The 16,044-nt window shown below is 50.1% G+C and overlaps 1 protein-coding gene across 7 annotated transcripts in view; it reads left to right on the plus strand.

Annotated features, from left to right (window-relative positions):
* The window catches only part of LOC125714795 (nesprin-1-like), a 133,906-nt gene that overhangs the window by 90,278 nt on the left and 27,584 nt on the right, over positions 1 to 16,044 (plus strand). For all 7 annotated transcript variants that reach the window (XM_048985768.1, XM_048985767.1, XM_048985770.1 and 4 more), the window contains 19 exons: positions 1,008 to 1,133; positions 1,486 to 1,647; positions 3,877 to 4,071; positions 4,896 to 5,081; positions 6,340 to 6,531; positions 8,179 to 8,310; positions 8,523 to 8,611; positions 8,906 to 9,047; positions 9,501 to 9,632; positions 9,724 to 9,879; positions 10,034 to 10,243; positions 10,807 to 10,908; positions 10,996 to 11,115; positions 12,274 to 12,474; positions 13,926 to 14,099; positions 14,189 to 14,320; positions 14,785 to 14,981; positions 15,493 to 15,625; positions 15,729 to 15,911. In XM_048985768.1, coding sequence (XP_048841725.1) covers positions 1,008 to 1,133; positions 1,486 to 1,647; positions 3,877 to 4,071; positions 4,896 to 5,081; positions 6,340 to 6,531; positions 8,179 to 8,310; positions 8,523 to 8,611; positions 8,906 to 9,047; positions 9,501 to 9,632; positions 9,724 to 9,879; positions 10,034 to 10,243; positions 10,807 to 10,908; positions 10,996 to 11,115; positions 12,274 to 12,474; positions 13,926 to 14,099; positions 14,189 to 14,320; positions 14,785 to 14,981; positions 15,493 to 15,625; positions 15,729 to 15,911 — 2,964 coding nt within the window. The remainder of the gene's footprint in view (positions 1 to 1,007; positions 1,134 to 1,485; positions 1,648 to 3,876; positions 4,072 to 4,895; positions 5,082 to 6,339; positions 6,532 to 8,178; positions 8,311 to 8,522; positions 8,612 to 8,905; positions 9,048 to 9,500; positions 9,633 to 9,723; positions 9,880 to 10,033; positions 10,244 to 10,806; positions 10,909 to 10,995; positions 11,116 to 12,273; positions 12,475 to 13,925; positions 14,100 to 14,188; positions 14,321 to 14,784; positions 14,982 to 15,492; positions 15,626 to 15,728; positions 15,912 to 16,044) is intronic.

Here is a 16,044-nt window from a genome sequence, read left to right on the forward strand (position 1 = left end):
CAAAACTGCAAAGGGAACTACTTCTTTTATTACACCTTCCAGAAAAATCCCTTTTAAGATTTTATATTAGACATAATTGCAACTTGAACAGCTGGAGGACACCATGATTAATTAAGAAGCTAAATAAAATGGAATCAAATCAGTACGCAGTGGGTCGGCCCTTAATGGGCTCAGTTATTCCGTACTCACTTCCTACAACCATCATTGTAGCCCTGCAGTGTGATTGGTCAATCCAGGTGAGGTCTTACAGCCCACCCTTTTGGCCGTGCATGAAAGCTTTTTTCCCCAGTTGATCTGGCTTATTTTGCCTTTCCTGCCTGATCCTTAAATTCTCCATAAACTCCAAACTGAAACATCCCAGAAGGAACAGATCAAACACGGAATCTCCTGCTTCTTCATTCTTACCTTCAAAACTTTACAGAAAAATGCCCTACTGAGAACATCCTAGTGGTCCCAGAGAGCTTCAGCCACAGCTGTCACTGCCCCCTGAAATCCCCTTTCACCTTTCACCTTTCACCTCCGCCCCGCCCCCATGCTTAGCCGTGCTCCTAGATTGCTGTTTAGCAAGGACGATGGGCTGCCTCCTACATTCACTTTGCAGACGCTCCTCTTCGTAACGTGCATCACGTGCGTGTCTCCTTGTGTCTTCTCGCTTACGAGCTCCATCTTCTCCTGACGTCTCCTTCATTTGCCTTTGCTGCCTCATTCATTCATGGCCTCATCTGTTTGCACCAGTCAGAGCTTAGGACGCATCCCTCGTGTCAGTCAGACGTCGATCACATTATCAGCCTGTACTTCACTGTAAGCCACTGGCTTGATAAGACTTGGGTATATCTGACAGGATACAAAGTATCAGCAGATCCCATTGGTATGCAGACATTTGGGTGGTTTTTGGGAATCTTTCCTAAATACCTGTTGCGCTTTTGCCCCAGTTCAGTGCTGCTGCAGCTGTAAGCTTCTGATCTTATCTCCAAATGGTTTCCCCACTCTCTCCTACCCACCCGCAGGCAGCCCCAGGCCGCTCCTCCCCTGACCAGGCTCCTCCCCCAGACCTCTTTGAATCGACGCTGGATTGCATCTCAACTGCCAATCTGGATGACCTGCAGCATTCCTGGGAGACGCTGAAGAATGTGGTGAGTGTTACAGTGATACAGTACAGTGTACAGTGTTACAGTTACAGTGACATGGGACGTGCATGATTGTTTAGCCAGAGATCTGACGGACCATAGTCGGATTCAGGATGATTATGGGTATAAAACAGGTCCTTCTCAGTTGCACTCATTTGATCTGTGGTGTAGGACTGCTCCATCTAAGCTATAATCTCAGAATCTAGATGAGGTCAGAAAAAGGTATGACTTTAGCTATTTTACAGTAGTGAATCAGACACAAAACTCCAAATGTATTGGCATCCACCTACCAGACTATTATAGTGGAACCACAGTAAAGTTATGGCTCCCTAAGTGCAAGCTTCACCAACTTCTGCAGATCAGTGAGAAGCAGAAGACCCTGTACGAAGCACTGCAGAGGCAGCAGGGCTACCAGGATGCCCTGCAGTCCATCTCGACCAAGATGGAGTCCGTGGAGGTCCGGTTAAATGAGGGACCTGGGTCCGACCGGACCCCCGAGAGCCAGATGGCGGCTCATCAGGTGAGACTAACTGCAGGATGGACCGGTCCACTTCAAAAACAGAGAAGCTTTTTCCTCACCAAAGCAAGTCCAGCCAATTCTCGGGAATAGTGAGATCCAGGGCAGTGTGGTCCTTGGTTCCTTGACGAGGGACCGGACCAATGCAGAAGCCAATGGTGGAGGCTACCTTCTACATGGGAGGAATGCGGACCGAGATCCGAGAAACCCTGAAGCAAGTTTGCCCGCTGAGAACCTGCTGATGGTGTGACCGTTACACTTTGCATATGTATAAGTGTCTATTAGGCGGAATTTCCTGTAAGTTCCTACTAGAAAAGTATTTTATGCAGGAGATCTAGTGTTGCCAAGAGATCATAACCAAGAGAAAGCCAATGAAGATGCAGAAGAGGTCAGTGGTCAGATGAGTTGTATCTTTGGGCGTTTCTTAAAGGTTAAGAGGGTTTCTGCTGACAACATGTGAATGGAACTCATTTAACTTTGTAATCAGAATTATTTTTGCATAATGCAGGTGGGGGGGCACTAAGCAGTGTTGGCTTACTGACTGAAAGGGACAAGCTAGAACATTAAGCTTGATGAGCAAAGGTTGCTGCTCTTCCATAAACGGCGCTGGAAAGCAGCACCTGGGACTATAGGGTGACAATGAGGATGAGAAAAATAAAGAGAAACGAAAATAATGCAAGACGAGCAGAGGTGTAACATGAGAGCATTTCTGCTAGTCGAGTATCAAATGTGTCGCTTCATTGTGAATCATCTCCAGTGGATTAATGGCACATGCTGTCCTGCCTTGTCATTCAAGCGTTGCAGTAGTCTAGTCATCTAGTCAAGTGCCTGGAATAGTTGAACTGGATATTTCGTTAACTAACTTCTGATCGGGAATGTGGCCAGCAAAGGATAGCTGGACATCTATTCTTACTCCTCGGGACCCAGCAGACCGTGTTGGTGATCCAAGCTGGAGTCTGTACAAATTGGGGGGGGGGGGTGAGTGAGAGTGATGAGCACCAAAGACTGGTTAAGAGTAACTTGTGCTTTTGGAAGAATGTGGCAAAGTCACCGGTAGTCAGGTTGGTGGGTGCTGGGGGGGGCAAATAGTTTACATGTGTCTGGTTAGAAGGTGCTTATAGCATCAATGATGTTAGTAGAAGATAAGAGATTGATGCTCAGATCCACAGAGTCTCAGGTTTCCACAGCTTCGTCTCAGTCATCCTGAGCTTCTTCCATGGATGTCTGGAGAGCCAGAGGTGAAGGGATACCAGGTGTGTGGATCTGGAGGAGAAGGGTCAGAGGTGGCCAGGGCGTGAGGGTTAGGGCAGAGCAGAGTGTTTCGGGGCTTCACTGACATCAAGGGAACAGACACTGGTCAACAGAGGGAAGGGTAGAAGAGAACAAACAAGAAACAAAGAGGAACTATGGGAGACGGAAGGAGGGTTACAGCAGGAGACTCAAGGAGGGGATAGAGCAGGACATGTAGCGGGAGACCATGAGGAATGAAGAGGGTAAGCTTTGAGTCAGTAGCTACTCTGTCATGGTTATGCATAAGGATGTGGTCCGGTTGGTTTCCAGTCTGGTGAGTCAGTGGAGTACAGAGCCAGCACAGGAAAAATGGGAGGCCAATGGTTAATCAAGGAGGGTGATCAGGTCATAGAGGGCAACAAATGACAAGCCACCGCTAGGAATGGCCATCAGCAGCAAGTCTGGTTCTTGAAGGACATGTTAGGCCTGAGGGTGGGGGGGGGAGGGTAAGGTAAATCACAGTAATATACAGTTTAGCAGGGTTAGGGTTGAAATGTAGAGAGAAGAGTGGAGTGAATTTCCAGGTCTGCCCCCCTCCCTGCCCAGTGGAACGGAGAGCGTGGGGGTTTGATGTTCTGGGGTTTAGGGATTGTTCTAGATTCACCGTGAAAGATCAATGAAGGCCATTAAGAATGTAAGTATGCAATATGGTTTTCATATCGAAGGTGCCATTTTCTCATGTGTCCTGTTTGTTAGTAGAATTCTTCTTCAATGAATGTTATTTTTGTTCAGTTTTTCATCATATTGTTAACTTGAGAATATGGGGTCGTATCGATGAGATATTACACCCTGAATTTGAGAGTGACGATGCGTCAGGATGTCACACCCTGCCTGTCATTGAGAAGTGGCCTCTGTTTACGGTGACTCGCATTTAGGGGAATGTTACTCCTCTGGTAGTGACCGTCGTGACCCCCGTTCCTGCATCCCCCCCCCCCACCCCAGGCCCTGATGGATGACATCCTGATGCTCCAGGACGAGATCAGCGATCTGCAGTCGCGCTTCGGCGAGGAGCTGGCGGTGGACGGCCCCGATGCAGACTCGGCCGACCAGCTGGCAGTGCAGTCCACCCTGACTGTGCTGGCCGAGAGGATGGCCACCATCCGCATGAAGGCATCTGGAAAGAGGCAGCTCCTGGAGGTGGGGTCCTCTCTCCACCCCCCCATTCCCTTCCTTTCCACTTCACAATCCTCTCAATATCAGGACCGATTCGTTAAATATCAGCAGTGACATTGCTGTCAGGTTAGACCCCCACCAGAATAACGGCTGTAATCGTAGGTCTCAGCTTTACGTGGCTCCACTAAGCAGTAAGAAGGGCTTCTCTGTAGTTCACATCCACTACCCCCCTGGCCTCAAAGCTCCGCCCCCCCCCCCCCACCGTGGTGAGGAAATGAGTCTTCCTTTCTGGGCTTGACTGTAGAGACTGATTAGTCAGCTAGTCTTGCCCCTACCCCATCACTCCCATTTATTCCTCCCACAGGCCATCTCTCCACTCAATCTGCCCCCCCCCCCCCCCTCCCCCGACTCTATCCTGCGTGTGGGTGCTAATGCTAATATGTAGCTCAGTCTGGAGACGGGGCTAAAATCGTGAACAAAGGCCAGATAAAGTTCCAGACTCTGAATTAAAAGTCTGCACCCGCTTTGCTTTCTTCACAAGAACCACATGTGTCCAGACCGCATTTTTAACAAGAAGTTCTCTGTTTTAAGGAGAGCTCCATCCACTATTCTGAGTTGTCTAGCTGTTTGACGCTGACCGTTCGTGGGGGTTTTATTTGGGGGGTGTGTGCCGTCCTCGAAGGGTCTGGAGGCAGGAGGAGGAAACGTAGCCTGGATACTGGAAATACGTGTCAGGTTCGGTCAGAAAGGCGACCTGGGAGCTGCTTAAGGAACAGGAAAGTCAGAGGTTACTAATAAAGAAGGAACGATGCATGGTCTGATGGGTGCTGATTTGGCGCCCCCTACAGGAGCTTCTGAGCGAGCAGCTAGAAGAGCAGCGGCAGGAGCAGGCCCTGCAGAGATACCGCAACGAGGCAGATGAGCTGGACCACTGGCTGCTCCGTACCCGCGCCGCGCTCAGCTCCGCACTGAGCTCCGCCCTGCAGCCACACCCCCAGGACATGGACATGGAGGAGCAGCTCATCGACTGTCAGGTGAGCAGCTTCCCCTGACTGCACACCTGCAGTCTGCCTCTCATACACTGACTAGCAGTTGTGACAGCCCCACCCCCTCATAGTCAGTCAGCCAATCAAGAGTGCTCATTCTGTGCATGCTTTTTTTTCCCCGAACTTTTACTATTTTTGAATTTCGATATTGGTACATATACCAGTTGCATATCGGTAATTGGTAACTTGGTTGCTTAGCAAGGTAACTAAACTACTCAAGTAAATATCCATCTCCTTGTTAACCTAGTCACTCTTGATGAACGCACAAGTTAAGAATTGTAGCAACGATAATAATAATGTTTGTTTCGAACAGAGAAATGAGAATGAGAGAATGAGATATTCAGATGAATCCTAACACAAAAAAGCATAACTTTTGGAGGTATTCTGAAAAACCTCATAAGTATCTGTCTCCTCTCCAGGAGACAGTAAGGGGGGGTCACTGCACACGGCCAAAGTGTCACTGTGGCTACTGTCTTTGTGAGGGGAGATTTACGCTGTCCTCCACCCTTCTGGGGGCAGGAGTTCCTTAGCATTTCCCTGACTTTGTTGCTATGCCAACGGAGCGATGCCGGGGGGAATGTTAGCCCTGTAGCTACCCCTGTTAGCATCTGTCTGGGGTCAGATGCCAGCCTGCTGCGAGATGAATTGGCCCAGAGTGGCCACGTCCCCGGCCTCACAGCTCAGGTCCAGGGTTTCAGGGCTTAGCTTGCTAAGCAGATTAGCCCTGTGTCTCCACGGGGTTGATCTCCGTCTGGCCTTGGGCAAGGATGTCTGTGCCGGCGTCTGCGGCTTGGCTGAGCCGTGGGACCGGATTGCGGGCTGTTTTCGGGAGGCAGGATGGGTCTATATGCATATCAGAGAATACGGGGGGTTGTGGCATGGACACTGTCCATTCAGGGCTGCTGAATGGACCTTTCCTTCTTGTTCTTGGCGTGTGAATGAAAAGGGGTGGAGCTACGGGGGCCGGTGCTTTGTGGCCAGCCTCGAAAAGCACTCCAGCGTTTGCATAGGCTGGGAGCGTACGTGCCGTGCTGGTCCTTGAAGGCTGTACCGCCCCTCCACTACGTGAGGGCGTGGGAGTATCCAAACGCAGCAGGCGGTCGTGGAAGCGAGGACGGAGAGCCCGTACGCCAGTTGGCAAGGCTGGCCCTGGGCCGCCTGGCCTGTGAGCGGCCTCCCGGTGGCGGACCGCGGTTCTGGAGACGGCGCCGCGTTCGAGCTGGTCTCTCTCTTCCTGCTGCTGCAGAACATGCTGCTGGAGATGGAGCAGAAGGTGGCGTCGCTGGCGGAGCTGTCAGTGCACAGCGAGAGTCTGGTGCTGGAGGGGCGGGCGCACACGCGCAGGGAGGCCGAGCAGCTGGCCCACAAACTGCACACGCTTAAAGGGAGCCTGCTGGAGCTGCAGAGGATGCTGCAGGACAAGCAGGTCAGCATCCAGGTGGGTCCCGCTCCCTGCTGCTCCTCATCATCCTCTTCCTCATCTCACCTTTTCAGGTTTTTGTTCATTTCTTGCTGCTGTCTGAACTCCCCTCAGTCTATTTCCTGTTACACAGTGGATTTGATTTTCTTTATACTCTGGCTGACTCACCAGACACTCAGTCACTTACAGATCAGACATTCCCTGATTTAAGAAAAAAAAAGAATAATCGTCGGGGAAGAGTGTCTTGTGTTCTGTGACCTGAAGTGACGTGTCATCATACAGTGATTCATTTAATTTCATTTAGCAGACACCTTTGTCTTAAGCGATGTATCAGAGAGGCAAACAGCACGTTAATTGAAAGACGTCTCTCTCTTCCTCGCTGTATCACAGACGCGCGCTCACATGTCTGTGTGTGTTCCCTGCCTGTAGCGAATTAGCAGCAAGTCAAAGTCATTTTCCAAATCATCACCATGTTTAGCAGACCAAGCTCTGAGGTCTGTGCTGTGATAAGGCCACAGTGCTCATTTATATGTCACAAATAACTGCTAATCTCTTGTGATCCGATTATTGTTGCCTCTTACCCAGACCAAGGTGGCTGAATAACTGATTCATACAGTTTTAGCAGCGTTTATTGAACCAAAAACCAAAATAGTTTATGTTTTATTAACAACTTAATTATGAAAATCCATACCAGCAGCAGAAGATATAATTGGGGGAGTCTTACATGGGCAGGTCTACTGTCAGCCAATGAGAGCAAGGCTCTGTGTCTGTCAGTGTTCTGTCATGACTGAATAGATTAATCCACTTCCTATTGGTTACCGGGCACCCATTACTGCACATGCACATGTGATGACGGCTCATGTTCCACACTTGACTCGACTTGATACTGAAGTCCAAAAGAAAACACGCCCCATTACTATGTGTATTAGAGTCTCCTGGCAAGGATCCGTCTCTCAAACTACCCCAGGATGGTGGAATGTGACAAGCAATTAGAATTCACTTTGCTGCGTGCTGATTGGTCAGTCTCCTGTAATCATGCACGTGTCACTAATGTTAATGTGAAACGGCTGGATGAGTCATTCAATTAAGGAAATAAACCAGTAAAGGTACGAAACGAACCAAACAATTTAGCCGAACATGGTGGGCTTTCAGGTTTAAAGTAGTTTGTAAAACCTGAAGTAGCTCATAGTGTCCCTCCTGACATGAATTAAGTAGCCACATTATCAGTGTGTAGCATTGTTTCCTTACACCTCCAGGGTCACAGGTCGAATGCCACTTCTGTGTGTGTGGCATGTTAATTGCCATCTCTAAATTGCCCCTTGTGTGTGTGTGTATGAACCCTGTGATGGATCGTCTGTGATGCTGTCAGTACTGAAGTATTGTTGTGGCCAGGCTTTGGCTTATTAAATAGTTTTGCTTCATGAACTCAGTGACTCTGCCATCATTGAGAGGCTTGGCTACCCACCGCCCCCCCCAACAAAATTATAGAAATGCTTCCTGTATTCCCTTGCAGAGAAACATTGGATTCTACTGTTATCAGATATCTAGCTATCTCCTTTGTGCAGCTTGTACATTTCGTAGCAGCGCCATCTGATGGTTAGGAGGCTCACTGCTCACGTATTATGTGGCCTCTGATTTCTGACCCATGACCCGTCTTCCCAACAGGGGTCCCTCCAGGAACAGGAGATCAGCGAGCCAGACTCAGGGCTCTCCCAGAGCCCTAGTGTACAGGACTGGCTAGCCCAGGCCCGGTCCACACGCTGCCAGCAGCACCAGGACAGCCTACAAAGGCAAAAGGTATGTTTGGTGTTCTGTGTGGCAGGAAGCCAACCTGGCTAATATGTAGATCTTGTAAGTCTGCTTTGCACAATTGCTTCAAGCCGAGTGCTTGTGAGACACTCCGGGGATATTAGGGTAGCATTATCATAGCATTAGCATAGCATAAGTATAGAATTGACGTAGCGTTAGAGTAGCGTGTGGTTAACTCACAAGTCCGCTCCCTCTTCCAGGAACTGGAGGAGCAACTGGCTGAGCAGAAGAAGCTCTTGCAGTCCGTGGCTGACCTGGGGAAGGAGCTCATGACGCCCAATGGCTCCAGGTATGCCCACCTGCTGCATGCAGTCAGCACAGCGAGGCCTATTTGTAATCATCCCTCACCTGTGCTCTACTCTGGGCTCACTCTGCACAGTGTCACCCTAACGCAACTTTAATCTGTCTACTAGTGATGTACCTTAACTGTGCCATGACCCAGTGGTAATACTGGGCTACTTAGTCAGACCGTGTTCCCGTGTAGCTGTGCTGTATTCAGTGTGACTGTGCTGTGCATTCTCATCTAACTGTTTGATATCCTGTCTTAACTGCGGTGTTTATGCCCCCCCCCCCACATCTGCAGCGTGTTGGGCTTCATTCCTCCTGAGCACGCAGAGGGTGAGGTGGCCGACCAAATCAGGAACAGGTGGGATAACCTGAGCAGGGACCTGAACACCAAACTGCAGCTGTTGCAGAACTCGGCGGAGCAGGACCATCGCGTGCCGGTACGTGTCACTGCCTGCAGCAGCTGGCTGAGACATACAGTATGTCCTAAGCTGTCTTTTAACCTCATGTTTGACATGGGTTTAAATCCCATGTTATGGGTGTAAATCCCATGGCTGACAGTTGAATCTTATACCTGTTGGGCCTTGAGCAGGACCCTCCACCCCAGCTGGCCCTGATATCAGGGGTACGTCAGTTGAACAACAGTCAGGTCTAGGGCTTTATTGTCCTAGCATCCAAATACAGCTATACAGAGGCACAAAGTATCTGCGGATTTAAATGTAGATGTCAGTAACGTCTGGACTGGTGGCTCAGGATTGCCGTGTATGTGGCTGAGGAGCTTGATGAGAGATGATTCCGCAGGTAACTGAGTGCAAGTAAAAGCAGCTTGTCACCTGACGTGGCCCCGCCCCTGGAGATCCATGGCCCCACCCACCATGTTGTTGTCTCTCCAGGTGTACAGCAGAGCCAGCAGTGTCAGCACGCCCAGCTCCGTCTACAAAGAGGAGCCTTCTGTTCTGGATAAGTCCTCCATCAGGACTCTGTTTGAAGATTTCAACGACACTCTTCAGGAGGCCTCCTCATTGGTACTAATGCTGACTTGTTCCCGCCCACCTCCTGAAGCCCCGCCCACTTCCAAATTTTTCACTGATTCATGCATGTCTCCTGTATTTATAGACAGGGGGTGCCGAGAAGAGGGGCAGGTCACTGGAGCAACAGCTGTACTCGGCTGTCTGCTCCGCCTCCTCCTGGACGGACGACGTGGAGAGCAGCCTGTTTTCCGGGCACGTGCTGCTGGCAGAGGGTGCCGAGACTCAGCTGTGTAACCAGGAGGTGAGCACCCCGCCCCCCCCCCCCCAAGGGCCTGGAGTCCCATAGGCGGTGGTAGAATGGTGGATCCAGTGGGAAATTTGCTGTCGTACCCTTGAGCGCTTTCTGCAGTGATTTGGGGGTCAGGCTACTGAGGAACATGTTCCCAATCCGGCAGGCCCTCGGGAAGGATGTCCGAGAGGTGGAGGAGGAGGTGGGGCGGAGCATGAAGTTGGTGGCGGACTCTGCGTGGCTGTGCAAGGAGGCGCAGGCTCCGATGGAGGAGGCGCTGGACTACCTGCATGCCCGGCTGGAGACCCTGGACTCTGTGTTGGAGCAGCGCTGTGAGGAGACCAGGAGAAGGCTGCAGGAGCTCAGCTCCTTCCAGGTGGGATTAGTTCATGCATGCCTGTCTGTCTGCCCGCCACAGTATCTGTCTGTCTGCCACTGTCAGTCCGTCTGTCTGCCTGCCACTGTTTGTCTGCTTGTCACTCTGTCTGTCTGACTGCCACTGTCTGTCTGCTTGTCACTCTGTCTGTCTGACTGCCACTGTCTGTCTGCTTGTCACTCTGTCTGTCTGACTGCCACTGTATGTCTGCCTGCCACCGTGTCTGTCTGTCTGTTTGTCTGCTACTCTGTCTGTCTGTCTGTTTGCCTGCTACTGTGTCAGTCTGTCTGTCTGTCACTGTGTTTTTATTACTTTTCATCTGTCAATGTGTGAATGTTACATGAGTGACTAAAGTGCTAGCAGTACAAATGCTAACTTTTATATCGGTAGCCATGAGTAATTGATAATATTCTCCTGTGATTATATCTCCTGTGCCTCTGGGCTTCATCAATTGGTGCTAATGCTACTTCTTTTGTCTGTAGACCTCGGTAATTGGTACTGATACTCGTGTCTGTAGTCTGTGCTTAGTGACACTGGTGCAATGCCGTCTCTCCCGTCTCCAGACAGAGCTGCGGCTGCTCTTCACAGCTTTGGCGGAGACGAAACGTCACGCCCTGCAGAGGCTGGCGGAGGTCATGGACAGGCCGGCCCCCAAACAGGCCGAGGTGAGCAGTCATTCACAGATACAGCATCATACCCCTGCTACCCTATGACTCCCCCTCTCAGTGAGTGATGTCCCCCTTCCCCCACAGACAATCGCGGAGGCTGAGGAGAGCGTGCGGGAACTGGAGCAGAGGATGGTGGAGCTGAAGTCCAGGGGAGAGGCTCTCCAGCCTGATCAGGTTTCCACCCAGGAGCTGCTCAAGCTGCAGGTGAGCTCACAGACACACTGTCCTGTTCACGTCTCCACACTGCATAGACACACTGTCATATCCGCACCTCCACACTGCACAGACACACTGTCATATCCGCGTCTCCACACTGCACAGACACACTGTCACATACTCGTCTCTGCACAGCACAAACACACTACCATGTCCAAGCCTCCACACTGTACAGACACACTGTAACACGGGGTTGTACTGCATTGTGTCTGTGAAAACCGGTGTCCAGCGAACCAGTGTATAACCTCCTGCAGTAAACCGATGCGATCACTCTCGGTTTCTGGAGGTGCGTCTTTGGATAGATCTGTCATTCTGTGATAACCGGTGTCCAGCGAGCAGGATCTGGCTAAACTGACTTGGACGCAGACTTAAATACACAGGACTAAACAGGCAAAACAGGAGGTAAATGAGGATCGGACGAGCAGGGCATCACACAAGTGGCATTAATGTTCCAGTGCTGTTACATAGGGTTAGTGTACTGCATTGTGTCAGTACTGTTGAAGTGTCAGTGGTGTCACACACATTTGGTGTTTTGCATAGAGTCAGTACTGCTCAAGTGTCTGTGTTATCATAGTGTTAGTGTACCCCAGTCAGTGCTGTCACACAGTGTTAGTGTATCAGTTTAATCACACAGTATTTGTACATCAGTGCTGACACACATGGTCAGTGTAGTGCATATTATTATTCTTGTTAAATGACATTAGTGTGTCAGTGTTGTCTTACAGGTTTAGTGTACTGTATAGTGTCAGTACTCGTAAACAACAGTAGCATGTCAGTGTCATACTGTGTTAGTCACTGCATAGTGTCAGTACAGTTTAAGTGACAGTGTGTTAGAGTTATCATAGTGTTAGTGTACTTCAGAGTGTCAGTTTTGTCATACAGTGTGTGTACTCATGGTGTGAGGTTCCGTAGTTATTCTTCATCGAGGTCCTCCATCTTAAAATTAGCCAGATGGGGGGATCAGTGTACCCCCGTATACCTGTAGTGTTATTGCTGTCATACAGTGTTAGTGTGTCAGTGTAGTCACACAGTGTAAAATCACACCCTGGGTTTGTCACACCCTGGGTTTGTCATAACCACCCCATAACCTCACTGGACTCCTCTGCTTGACCGCAAGAACTCCCCATCTCCTGGTGTCTGCCACAGGATGCCTACGAGGAGCTTGTGCATCTGGTGGGCTCTCGACGCAGTGGGCTGAACCAGAACCTGGCCCTGAAAGTCCAGTGCGAGCAGGCACTGCAGGACCTGGTGGATCTGCTGGACACGGCCCAGGACAAGATGGCCGCCGACCAGAAGATGATCGCCAGCTCTGTGGACGAAGTGCAGAACGTACTGGACAAGCACAAGGTGAGCCCTGCCGTGCATTTTGTTATTTATAACGTTTAACAATATCATATATATTAATATAATATATAATATTTTATATATATATATATATATATATATATATATATATATATAAGGCATGTAATGATGAATCGAGAATTGGTTGAAGATCGATGTAAATGTATGACATTATGAAGGTGTACTGAATGTTTTATGAATGCAATATAAAAGCATTATGAAGGTGCAGTTAATGTAAAGCGTTACCGTTTATTTGAAGATTTTTGATTTATTCATTTTGATTTCAGATTTTTTCAACAGTATTTTATTCAATTTGCACTGTTAAGCAGAGGACACGTTTTGCACAGTTTAGAAAGATAAAGGAATATTTTTGAATAAATTTGTCTGCAGTTCATTCTGTTAGAAAATCGTGAGAATATCGTGTCGTGAATCGTATTGAATCATGAGTTGATTGTATCATCCTTAATATATATATATATATATATATATATGTAAGGAATAATTGACGACGGGCCGTTGAATTATTAGAAAATAATGCACACCCGAGGTGGTAATGCGGCCACGACGCGAAGCGGAGTGGCCGTTACACCTCGGGTGTGCATTATTTTCTAATAATTCAACGGTCCGGAGTCAATTATTCCGCTTATACTACGGTTGCCACACCTCAAGACATCGATCAGATGATATATTTCAAGGGATTCGTCCGGTTTTTCTACTTAAATCGCTATTGTGAGTAGGATTATTTCTTCCGCATCTCATCCAACGACTCTTTTGCTAGTTCCAAAACGTCATTTTAAAGCTGGCAATGGAGGCTTGAGCCGTTGATAGCAGACTAATGCAGTTAATAATGAAGTTATTAGAAAGAGAGCGAGAGAGACAGAGACACAGAGAAAAAGAAACAGAGAGAGAGAGAGAGAGCTTGTATGAATTAGGCTACCTCTGTGTGTCCCTCAACAGTGTTCTGAAGCACCGTCTCTAAACTGTAAGTCTGCTTTAAGATGCAGCGCTGTTATTACCTTGCTAGTGAGAAATGTCATGTGTAGCCTTTAAGTTGGTACACTAGGCTAACTAATACTGCTGCAGCCCAGTTGTTGAAAGTTTCATATTCACCGTAAATATTAAAATTTACTTTCGGAAAATCGTCTGTCATGTTGTTGTTTTTGTTAGTCCTGTGTGCTGTATAGGTACTGTATGCTAATTTCCGTTATTACAGTTAACTATGCGAAGTGATATAGAACTGTAATGCGGTCAAGAGAGCTGCCTGGAACTACGTTCGCCGTGCGTTTATCTGAAAATAATTGCACACCTCGGAACGTTCGTCAGCCAATCAGATTCAAGCATTCAACGGTCCCGTAGTATAAATACATATAAATCCCCATGTTTACTGAGCAGATTATGCACTGAATGTCTGGTATATACTGCATACTTTAACATCCTGGCTTCTTCCGCCTCAGGAGTTCTTCCAGGGGCTTGAGTCCCACATGATCCTGACGGAGACGCTTTTCCGGCGAATTGGCGGCTTTGTGCTGCCCCGCGAGAACCAGGCCCTGGAGGAAACGCTGGCGCAGGCCCAGGGGGTGCTCAAGCAAGCCCACAAGCGGGGCGTGGAGCTGGAGTATGTCCTGGAGGTGAGGCCCGCCCTTGGATGCTCTGACAGTCTGACCCCCATCCCTGTTCTTTTCGTCGGTGCACTAATGCATGCTGCCCATCCCCACAGTCGTGGACCCTGCTGGAGGAACAGTACCAGGCCCTGCTTACACAACTGGAGGCAGTGGAGGCCAGCATTCCCACCATAGGCCTGGTAGAAGAGACTGAGGAAAGGTTGGCTGAAAGGATCACACTGTACCAGGTACCAGGTCCTCCCTTTCTGCACCCCATTCAGTAGATATGATAGATACATCCAAAGCTTTCAACAAGGTGTAAGTGCAGCCGGCAAGTCTGAGAGGGACACGGGCGACTGGCTGTGGATGTGGCTCTTTCCACCATTGAGGAACCGCGCGAGATACACTTAGAGTTAGACGTATTTTTGGGTGGTGGAGGGATCTGCCGGCGGTGTTAGCTTGCCGACCCGAGGCGGGCTGTAGGTGGGGGCTGCTTCATTAAAACCCTGCAATGTAAGAAGTGTAAGAGCTTGAATTTGACGTGAGGGTCAATAGCGGCCAGTGAAGGGAGACAGAGAAGGTTGTGACATGAGAGCTTCGAGAGCTCAAGTTGAGCAGAACGGATAGATAACAATCCTCCCTGGATGTGAGCATTCGGGACTGCAGCTCACTAACTGATGTCCCCCTGTGACCCCCCCGTGCCCCCCTCCAGCGGCTGAAGGCAGGCCTGGCACAGAGGCAGCCCCAGCTGTACCAGGCCCTGGAGGACGGCAAGCGCCTTCTGCTGACAGTGAGCTGCTCGGGCCTGGAGGCCCAGCTCACTCAGCTGGCTGAGCACTGGCTCAGCTGCTCCACCCGCGTCAACAAGGAGCTGCACCGCCTGGACTCCACCCTCAAGCACTGGGCCAGGTCAGGGGCCGCCGGGGTCAAGTCACATCACACGCCAGCATTACTTCGTGTCAGTGCCGCATCACGGCAGGGTCACATCACACGCCAGCGTTACTTCGTGTCAGTGCCGCATCACGGCAGGGTCACATCACACGCCAGCGTTACTTCGTGCCAGTGCCACATCACGGCAGGGTCACATCACACGCTAGCGTCACATCGTGCCAGTGCCACATCACGCCAGGGTCACATCACACGCCAGCGTCACATCATGTCAGTGCCCCATCATGCCAGTGCCACATCACGCCAGGGTCATCGTGCAGTGAACAGAGATCAACGATTTTGCTGATTTCAGCAGAGACCCTTGACAAGGCCATAAAGGCAGTGTTTACGCTGCCTGCCTGCTTTACATGAAATAGCACAGCAGATCCTTTGCGTCCTGAGACATGGGAATAAGCTACGAGCCTGAATTTATAAGCACCGTACCTGTCACTGATACTGTGTTTCTAATGAGTGTTTGTCACATGACCCTCAGGTACCAGGCAGAGTCCGCCGAGCTTAACCAATGGCTGAGATCGGCTCTGGACCGCTTGGAGTTCTGGTCCACGCAGTCAGTGACGGTTCCCCTAGAGTTGGAGACCGTCCGGGACCACCTGTATGCCTTTCTGGTGGGTCAGGGTGGGGGCCAGCTACCTTTCATATGTTTTATTTCAGGGGGGTCATATCCAGGCCAGTATCTCACTCATCCTTCTCCCCCACCTTTCCCAAAAGGAGTTCTCCAAAGAGGTGGATGCCAAGTCCTCGCTGAAGGCATCGGTGCTGAACACCGGCGGGCAGCTACTGCGGTTGAAGAAGGCGGAGACAGCACCGCTGCGGGCGGCGCTGGGCCGGCTTGACACACAGTGGGCCGAGCTGCTGGCGCGCATCCCCATCGTGCAGGAGAAGCTCCACCAGGTAGCACTCCAGCTCACGCAGGCCCTGGGGCAGGACCCAACAGCCGGGGAAGGGGACACAACCCAGCAGGCCGCCAGGGGCCTCCCAAAAGGCTCATGGGAGTTTTACTTACACAAAAATGTTCTGGAAGAAA

Source organism: Brienomyrus brachyistius, chromosome 19 (assembly GCF_023856365.1).
Source record: "Brienomyrus brachyistius isolate T26 chromosome 19, BBRACH_0.4, whole genome shotgun sequence".
Classification (NCBI taxonomy): domain Eukaryota; kingdom Metazoa; phylum Chordata; class Actinopteri; order Osteoglossiformes; family Mormyridae; genus Brienomyrus; species Brienomyrus brachyistius.